Source organism: Melospiza georgiana, chromosome Z, assembly GCF_028018845.1.
Source record: "Melospiza georgiana isolate bMelGeo1 chromosome Z, bMelGeo1.pri, whole genome shotgun sequence".
Lineage (NCBI taxonomy): Eukaryota > Metazoa > Chordata > Aves > Passeriformes > Passerellidae > Melospiza > Melospiza georgiana.
In genome coordinates, this window is record NC_080465.1 from 593,439 (window position 1) to 602,715 (window position 9,277).

The window sequence follows — 9,277 nt, forward strand, 5'->3', positions numbered from 1 at the left end:
GTGGGAACCGGACCGCGCATCGGAACCGCGCATCGGAACCGCGCCGCGCATCCCCGCCATGGCCACCGCCACCGCCACCTGGCGCTACCGCGGGGACCCCGAGGGCGAGCGGCCGGCGGCGCTCGGTGAGCGGGAGCGGGCCGGGGGCGCGGGGCGGGTCACTCACGGGCCCCGCGGCCGGCCCCGGAGCTCACGGTTTCCTGTCCCGCAGTGCGGTTCGCCAACGGGAGGCTGGAGCGGCCCGAGTCGCTGCACTTCACCGTGTACCGGAACCGGGACTCGGCGCACCCGCGGAAGAGGCACCGCCGGATCGTGGTGAGGCCGCGGGGGCTGCGGGGCACCGGGCACGGAGACGTTCGGATGCAGTGATAGCTGTACACAGCGAGGCCATAGCCGGATAGCGGGCTGAAAGTGACAAATGCCATCAATTGCCCCCGGCGGTGCAGGCCCGGTGCAGACCGGGAGCGGGCCCGGCTCCAGCAGGGAGCGCCCGGCTGCGATCCCGCCGAGCAGCGCCCGCTGCCGAGGGCCGTGAGCCGGGCTATCCTCCCGTTGCGGCGGGAAGCTCCTGGCTGTGCGGGCGGGCGGGCCTGGCACGGGGTGCCCACCCTGCGTCCCTGGCAGTGCCCAAGCCGGGCTGGACACCGGGGCTGGCAGCACCTGGGGCACGGGAAGGTGTCCCTGCCGGGGCAGGGGTGGCATAGAGAGGCTTTAAGGGCCCCTCCAACCCAAACCAGTGCGGGAGCGTGAGGATCTGTGCCGAGCTGTGCAGCAGATTGTGTTAAACAATGGGAGTTGGCCCAGTGTGTTACACAGGGAGTGTCCTGGGCTGGCTGAGGGACACTGCAGGGACACGCTGAGCCCTGGGAGCTGCTGCCCAGCTCGTGGGGCACGCCTGGCAATGGATCCCAGCATGTTGTGCCCTCGCTGGGAAATCTCCTCCCGAGGGGTCCTTGTTCAGCTCAGGTGCATCCCAGGGGGGCTCTCAGTGAGGAGGGGGCTGAGCCTGCAGTCAGAAAGTGCTTTCTAGTGCTGCTTTCCCTCAGCCCTCCCCAAGGGTCTCTCCCAGTTTCCCTCAGCCCTCCCCAAGGGTCTCTCTGCTTCCCCAGGTCTCGGAGACAGAGCGGCTCTGCTACGTGGGACACAACTTTGGCAGCCAGGTCATGAGGTGCAACTCCCTGTGCAGGTATGGGGCAGGGGGAGCAGCACATGGCTCCTCATACACAGAGCCCCCTTCCCTTTCTCCCTTTGCCTTCCCTGTCTCAGGGCTCCCTCCCTGGGATTGGGGCAGGGGTCTCTGGGTGTTGGTGCACACCTGGTGGGAGCTGTGCTGTGTAAATCAGGCTGGGGTGAGGATGCAGAGCAGCAGCAGGAGGGAGCTGTGCTGCTGAGGAGCTGCCTCTGTCAGCAGCTGGAGGGTCAGTGCCGTGGGGCCCCTCCAGCTGAGAGGTTCTGCACAAGGAGCTGGCTTCCCTCCTGCAGAGCCTCTCAGAAATGCCCTCACCAGCCTCAGCTCTGCCTGAGCACTGGTCCAGCAGAGGTGCATCCTCAGTGGAGCAGTGTCAGTGTGAGATGCTGAAAAAGGAGCGCCAAGGGTGTGTTCCTGCTTGGGCTCAGAGAGATAAATGCAGTTTAACAAATGTGTGCGGTGCAGGTGTGAATTCAGGGTTGTTTGTGGGCAGATTTGAGTGCTCCTGCCTCTGAACGCTGGTGAACAGGTGATTCTGAGGGCTGAAGGGCTGCTTACCTGCATCTCTGGAGATCCTGAGCTCTGGGAGGAAATTTGAAATTTGCCAGCAAGTCCTGGCATACTGAAAATAGCAGAACTCTGGTACCTACACTTCACCCAATTCAGTTGTTTCAAGAGTTCTGCATTTACTCAGAGTATCAAGTCTTTCTGTTTTCATATGTCCACGTGTCTTGGAGATAACCTGGTTTATGTGAAGGCAGGAGAGCTGGCGTGTGGGAAGACCTTGTAATTTAAATAATTTCCACTGCTCTGCCTCTCACTCATCACCGCCCCTGTTCTCCCCAGGTACTTTGTTGGAGTGCTGGACAAGAGCTCTGGGCAGATGGATGTCTACAATGCTGAAATGTTCAACATGCAGCCCCTGCTCTCAGGTGAGGGGGTGAGGGTGCTGGCAGTCACAGCTGCTGGGCTGCTCTGTCCTTGCCCTCCCTGCCTTGTTCCTTGGCAGGCAGCAGGGCAGATCCTTCCCTTGGGTGTGCCAGGAGAGGGGAGCACGGGCTGGGGATCAGGGTGGGAGTCACTCACAGAGTGTCACTGCTCAAGTGCAGCCTTATCTGCGTGTGTTCTGCTGAGGGAGGCCTGGCACTCGTCAGGAATTGGTTCCCTGAATAACAACAACAAAAAAAAAAAACAAACCCAGAACAAAACAAAAAAATCCCCCCCCAAAAAAAGCCCAAAGAAAAAACCAAAACCAAAAAACCCCGAAACAAAACAAACAAACAAAAAGAAACAAACAAAAAACAAAAACAACCATAAAACCAAAAACCAAACAAACAAAAATTAAACAAACAAAAAAAAAAACCCCAGGTTTTATCCAGCAGGGCTATTTTTTGCCATTGAACCCAGGATGAGAACCCAAAAGGTCACATCTTTTGGTAGCTGGTTTTTACCCTGTGCCGCAGGATGTGCGTTTGGCCCCAGTCCAAGTGTTTCACCCATGGGGTTTGTAGAAAAAGCCTTTTTTATTCTAGATTTTCATGTTTGGCGTGTGCTTTAGGCAGCCAGGTGACACGGAGGAGGTGCTGTGCCAGTCTGTCAGTGACAGGGCTGACGGCACTCCCTGCTGTGGCTCTTGCTGTTTTGCAGATAACGTGATGCCTGACGACACCAAGGAGTACCAGACCAAATCCTACCGGGAGAAGGTAAAGCTGGGAGCTGTGCCCTGCTGTGCTCTGGCTGACAGGGGCAGGTGCTTGCCGTGGGGCTGGGAGGGCTGGTGTCCTGCAGGGCAAACCTCTGCAGGCCCAGCATTCCCCCCATGCCCGGGAGGCAGCACAGGCACGGCCTTGGCGTGGTTTTGGGGTCCCCCGTGGCAGGCAGGAGTGGTGAATCTGACTCCATGTTCTTAGAAGGCTAACGTAGTATGGTATGATATTGATATGATATCGTACTAGATTGATGGGATATGATACTGATATGATGTTGTATTATATTGATATGAGATTATATTGATATGATAATATATCATTATTATATTATTATATATTATTTTATTTTATTTATATGGTATCATAATATATTTATATTATATAATATAATGTAATATAAATATTATATTATATGGTATTATATGATATGATATCGATATGATATGGGTTTGATATGATATGATACTAAAGACTACAGAGAGAATACTTACAGAAGGCTTAACAAGGTGATAATGTAAAACTCGTGATTCTCCAGAGTCCAACACAGCTGGACTGTGATTGGTCCTTAAGTTAAAACAACTCAGCAGAAGCCAGTGAAACAATCACCGGTTGGATAAACAGTCTCCAAACACATTCCAAAGCAGCAGAACGCAGGAGAAGCAATCAGATAATATTGTTTTCATTTCTCTCTGAAGCTTCTCGGCTTCCCAGGAGATAAATCCTGGTGAAGGGATTTTTCAGAAAATGTGACAGTGACATTGCCTGGCTCAGGAGTGTTTTCCTGATTACCCTGGGTTCCTGGCTGTCCTGGCTGCTTTGGGCTGCCCTCGCAGGCAGCGCATCCCGCGCCTGCGGGCTTTGTTTAAAGCTCTCCTGGAGGCCGTGTCGGCGTCAGGAGCAGGGGCTGGTGCTCCCCGGGCTGCTCAGGGTGCTGCAGAGTGTGCTGTGCCCCGTGCAGATGGATCTGTGCATCGAGGCCTTTGGCACCAGCAAGCAGAAGCGAGCCCTGAGCTCGCGCCGCATGAACGCCGTGGGCAGCGACATCGTGAGCACGGCTGTCACCAAGGCGGCTGCCAACGTCATCGACGCCAAGGGAGTGACAGGTGAGGGGACTCTGCCTCGGGCTGTGAGCAGGACAGCCTGGAGCGCCTGTTGCTGTCTGTCCGTGCCAAGTGTGGCTGGAAGAAGAGGGCGTTTCTGTAAGTGGTGAGGAAGTAGCTGGTCAGCAGCTGGGATGGGTACATGGAGAGGAACTGCTGCTTTCTGGTCCTGCTGGGCTCGGTGTTGGAGTCAGCTGAGTGAGGGAAGGTCCCTGTGACATCAGTGTCCCTCCTGCCTGCTTGGAAGCTCCTGTGGCTGTGGGTTCACTGGCATAAAGGCAGTGCCTTTAGCTGGTTTGAGCTCTGTGGCATGGCTGTTGAAAAGGCACCTTCTTACCTCAAAGAGTGGTGCAGCCTTTGGACACCATCACAGCGCAGCACGGTGCCACCGTCCCGGGGGCTTCCAGGCTGTGGCAGGAGGGGGCTGGGGCTGCCCTGGCTGTGGGCACCTGGGCAACAGGGCAGACAGGACCCCTCCAGAGCAGTTCTGGGATCCTGGGAGTGTCACTGGCAGCAACAGGACAGATGTCTGTTGGCTGTAGACCCCACCACCTTTCATCCCTTTTGTTCCAGGGTGCATACTGACTGTGCTCTCAGAGCTGCTCTGTGCCAAGTGGGTGTGCGCAGAACACAGGTGCCAAAACTGTGCTCTGCGTGCGTCTTGGTGCCCTCCTTGCTTAGATGTTTGTCTAGTCTGGAGTGGCCTTTCTAAATTTTTATGACCAGAAGGTGTGACCATGTTCAAAGGGGTCTTAGCATGAGGGAAGACACAAGGATCTGACTCCATGTTTCAGAAGGCTTGATTTGTTATTTTATTATATATATTACATTAAAACTATACTAAAAGAATAGAAGAAAGGATTTTCTCAGAAAGCTAGGTAAGAATAGAAAGGAATGATAACAAAGGCTTGTGGCTCGGACAGAGAATCCAAACCAGCTGACTGTGATTAGCCATTAATTAGAAACAAGTAACATGGGCCAATCACAGATGCACCTGTTGCATTCACAGCAGCAGATAATCAATGTTTACATTTTGTTCCTGAGGCCTCTCAGCTTCTCAGCAGGAAAAATCCTAAGGAAGAATTTTCCATAAAAGATATCTGTGACAAGAATGTTCTTGAGAGAAGTTGTAAATGTCTAGAACTCCAATTGTGACCGAAGTAGTGTTGGCCCGTTTGAGTGAGCTTGCTCCTAAAGGAAGGGTTTGGGTTGTGCTGCTGCTCTGTGCATTTTGGTTATCACGACCCAGTGCTCCTGTGCCGGTTCCCTCCCCAGGGCTGATGCAGGACGTGGCCCAGGACGATGTGCAGAACATCTCTGCCTTCCTCCCGCCGTGCCACGAGGACGCCCAGCGGCCGGAGCACGTGTACAGGTTTGAGGACAGTATCTTTTCTGTGCACTGGGGCTTCGGTGCCCACGGAGCCATCTGCTGTGCTGGGGGCCAGCTGAGCCCTTGCCCCGCGCAGGCCAGGAGCTGGGACTGACGTGATGCTGCCCTGGGGTTTTGGGGCTGCAGGTGCCTTGTCCTGCCCGTTCCTGTGCAGAGCAGGATGCCCTGCCTCACCTGGGAGCATTCCTGCTCTGTTCCTGTGGAGAGCAGTGTGATCGTGTTCACAGGGTCTTAGGATGAGGGAAGAGACCAGGATCTGACCCCATGTTTCAGAAGGCTGATTTATTATTTTATGATATATATTACATTAAAACTATACTAAAATAATAGAAGAAAGGATTCCATCAGAAGGCTGGCTAAGAATAGAATAGGAAGGAATGATAACAAAGGTTTGTGGCTTGGACTCTCTGTCCAAGCCAGCTGACTGTGATTGGCCATTAATTACAAACAACCACATGAGACCAATCACAGATGCACCTGTTGCACTCCACAGCAGCAGATAATCAATGTTTACATTTTGTTCCTGAGGCTTCTTATCTTCTCAGGAGGAAAAATTCTGAAGAAAGGGTTTTTCATAAAAGATGTCTGTGACAGAGCAGGATGCTGTCGCTCTGCTGGGAGCATTCCACAGGGAGTGCTGGCGGGCCGTGCTTGTGCCACAGCCTGCCGGAGGCTCCTTGCCCTGCCCATCTCCTCAGTGGAGTGTGGCAGAGCTGCCCTGCGGGGAGGGCGAGGCCGGGCCTGTTGTTGTCCTTAAGCTCCTGCCAGTCCTGTCTCCTGCCGAGTACGAGGCGCTGCGGGCGCCTGCCGCCGCCCTGGCCAGCATCACTGCCGAGGAGATGGCCAGGAGGGCAGAGGAGAGAAGGTAAGGGCACTGCAGGGGCTGGGGGGCACTGGGGCTGCTGCTGCTGTGCCACGGCTCGGGGCACAGGGAGGACAGGGCATCCAGGCACGGCAGAGCAGCCCCTGGCCCGGGGAGTGCGGGGGACACCTGTGTGCACAGCAGCAGGGGCGGCTGAACTCCCCCTCTCTTTCCTGCAGCCTCTGCTCCTTTGTTTTGGAGGAGCTGAAGTTCCTGCCCACTGATGAGAAGAGCAGGGACCACAAGGCCAGGTGCCTCTGGTTCCTGGACACCCTTATCAAGTTCAGCCAGCAGAAAGTGATCAAGAAGAAGCGTAAGAGAGTTTTCAGCTCATAAACAGATGCTTTTGGGAATGTCTTCATCATCCTTTGCCTGCCAGCTGAGTGTGTGGATCATGCCCCTGCCATGCTCAGGGTGCTGCTTTTGAAGGAACACCACACAAAACATTTTGGCTGAGATTTTCCAGACTTGCCATCCTCCTTAGAACTTGTGTGTCTATTTGTCAGTCCTTGGCATGGCTGAGGGAGGAGGAACTGGCAAACCTGGCTTTAAATTTACTGTGTTGCTGTGACACAGCAGTCACCCATAGGACTTGTCTAAAGAGAAGGTGGGAATGACCAAACTTGGTGATAGCAGGGACTTGTTAGCGTGGTCTCAGCTTTGACAGTGTTTGTGGCAAAAGAAATAATGCGTAAGTGTGTGTGCATTTTAGATTGTATACAATGGAACTGGGAGGCTGCTTTTACTAAGAAAGTAAAAACTGTTGGGATTCTCTCAGGCCTGAAGAATTAAGAGACCTGGAAATGAAGCAGTGAGGTTTGTTTTAGGTTTATTGTGTTCCTGGGAAGAGCCCAGCCCCAGCAATCCCTCCGTGCTGGGATAGCTGGACTCAGTGATCCGAGTGGGTCACACACATTCTGCTGTTCATGCTGAGTGTCAGGATGGTGCACGTGCTGCTGTGCTGGTGGGCAGTGCAAAGCAGGCTGTGTGCTCTGCATTGCCCCTTTCTGCCCTAGATCCAATGGGTCCTGAATGCCCACACATCATCAGCAAGAAACTCATGAAGAATTTCACCTCACTGACCTACAACAATGGCAGGTGAGGGATGCTGTGTGGTGCTGCTGGCACAGGCATAGCAGAGCTCAGCCTGAGGGGCCACAGACACACCTTACACTCCACATCTCACGAGTTCTGCCTCTTGCCACACAGCATCCAGAATTTAATCTCTGCATCCATGAAGGCCAAAATCACCGCCTATGCCATTGCCTTGGCTCTGCACATTAACAACTTCCAGACGGACCTCACCGTCCTGCAGAATGACCTGAAGCTCTCAGAGAGCAGGTGAGTCTCCTGTTCCTGCACACCTGCCAGGACCCTCCTGCAGAGGGACCCTGGGAGAGCTCGGGAGTGGCTCTGCACCTGGGCAGAGCAAGGATAGGCAGTAGTCTGTGGGTGCAGGACCTGCGTTTCCCTGGCAGCTGCAGCTCTGCTCCAGCTGTGCTGCTCTCCCTGGCCCTGCAGAGTGCATTGGATCAGGCTTTCTGGCCAAAACTTCACTCATTGCTGGGTCTTACCAAAGCCCTTGGGCACGGCTTGGTTTTCAAGCTTCCTCATCAGTTTTGATGCCACCACTTATTTTGCCCACAGTTACCCTCTGTTCTTTGACCAGAAGTGGTGGGTTTAGTGGGTTTAAAAGCAATCTGCTATTGGTTTCTATCCGTTTTCCCTTTTTCTTTCTGGGACTAAGCTTTTCCAGGAGTCCGTGTTGTCTTTGGCAGTGGGTGCTGGGTTTGGGTGGTGCAGCGCTGCACAGGGAGCACAGGGCCTGTGGGGGAAGCAGGAGGAGGCTGGCACCTGCTGGGAGAGCAGCACGCCTGTGCCAGGGGGCTGTGCCTGCAGCCCAGCTGCTCCAGCTGCTGCCTCCAGGGCATCCCTGTGCACAGAGACGCCTCGGGGGCTCACCCCACTGATGGCATTTCTGGCATTTCTCCTGCTTTCCAGGATCCTGGACATCGCCAAGGCGCTGCGGCTCAAGGTGTCCAAGGCCAAGGGGGGGCCAGGGCTGGAGAATGACCAGAGCCACAAGCTGGGCACCCTGTCCCTGCCCCTGCCCACGCAGAAGGCACCAGAGGGACAGCGCAAGCGCAAGAAGATGAGCTGAGCAGCCCAGGAGCTCTCCCTCACAATGCCATGGGGATGCCTTCATCTGCTGGGTTTGGGTCCAGCATCAGCCCTCACCCAGCTGGAACCCAGGCTGAGGGTTCCACCTCAGTAAAATGCTGCTTTTTTTTCTATTTATATAGAAAAAGCTATAATAAAACCTTTTTTGTCTAGTTTGTCTGGGTGGGTATGAAATGGAGGTTGAGCTGGAGCACAGGAAACAGTTTGAGGTGGCAGGTTCTGGTTCATGGCCCCTCCCAGGTTCAAGGTCAGAAGGAGGGAGAGAAAAAGTGTGACTTACATTCACTTTTTTGTTTCTCTGGAGTGCCAGTGTAATCCTGTGCTCAAAAACTGCAAAGATATTCAGTTTCTGTCAGTTCTTCTATCCTGGCTGTTTTCCTGGGCAGGGAGAGTTCTGTGATCTGGAGCTGGTATCACCTTCATGGAGAGCAGTGAGAATGGGCTCACAGCTGTGGCTTCCCAGCCCTCGGGGAGATCCTTTCGTGTGGTTCCTCGGAGTTGTCACTGCTGGTGATCAGCCTCAGGAAGCTGATTGCTGGGTAAGGCTCTATGAGTGGAGAGGGCTCGTGAGAAACGGGATCACCGCCAAGCTGGTGTGTGAAACAGGAGCATGGAATGTCACAGGACAGTAACTTGGGTTTGTTATGTCCTGACGCGCCTCAAAGCGCCGCTTCTCACCCCTGTCACCAGCAGTGGCACAAACACCCTGCAGTGTTCATTGCTGCTGGGGCAGTGGCAGGCTCCGCGGAACCAGCAGGGCTGGCTGAGGCTGGAAGGGGCCTCTGGAGGTCTCTGTGTCCAGCCCCTCTCCCTGCCCAGCTGTGTCCAGGTGCCTTTGCAGTGCCG

At 54.6% G+C, this 9,277-nt stretch overlaps 1 protein-coding gene across 1 annotated transcript; it reads left to right on the forward strand.

Moving 5' to 3' along the window:
* Positions 1-26: 26 nt before the first annotated feature.
* POLR1E (RNA polymerase I subunit E) lies at positions 27-8,585 on the forward strand. Its single transcript, XM_058044447.1, has 12 exons — positions 27-125; positions 212-315; positions 1,110-1,186; positions 2,036-2,121; positions 2,837-2,892; positions 3,857-4,001; positions 5,274-5,381; positions 6,157-6,253; positions 6,430-6,563; positions 7,267-7,348; positions 7,460-7,591; positions 8,252-8,585. The coding sequence occupies exons 1-12, from the start codon at positions 59-61 to the stop codon at positions 8,409-8,411; spliced, it is 1,248 nt and encodes a 415-aa protein (XP_057900430.1). The 5' UTR covers positions 27-58; the 3' UTR covers positions 8,412-8,585.
* The last annotated feature ends 692 nt before the right edge of the window (positions 8,586-9,277 follow it).

Excerpts from the sequence above, each read along its gene's own strand:
- POLR1E (XM_058044447.1), top strand. The coding sequence starts at position 59 with ATGGCCACCGCCACCGCCACCTGGCGCTACCGCGGGGACCCCGAGGGC. Across the intron at positions 1,187-2,035 it reads AGGTGCAACTCCCTGTGCAG|GTACTTTGTTGGAGTGCTGG; the intron begins GTATGGGGCAGG and ends TGTTCTCCCCAG. Across the intron at positions 2,893-3,856 it reads CCAAATCCTACCGGGAGAAG|ATGGATCTGTGCATCGAGGC; the intron begins GTAAAGCTGGGA and ends TGCCCCGTGCAG.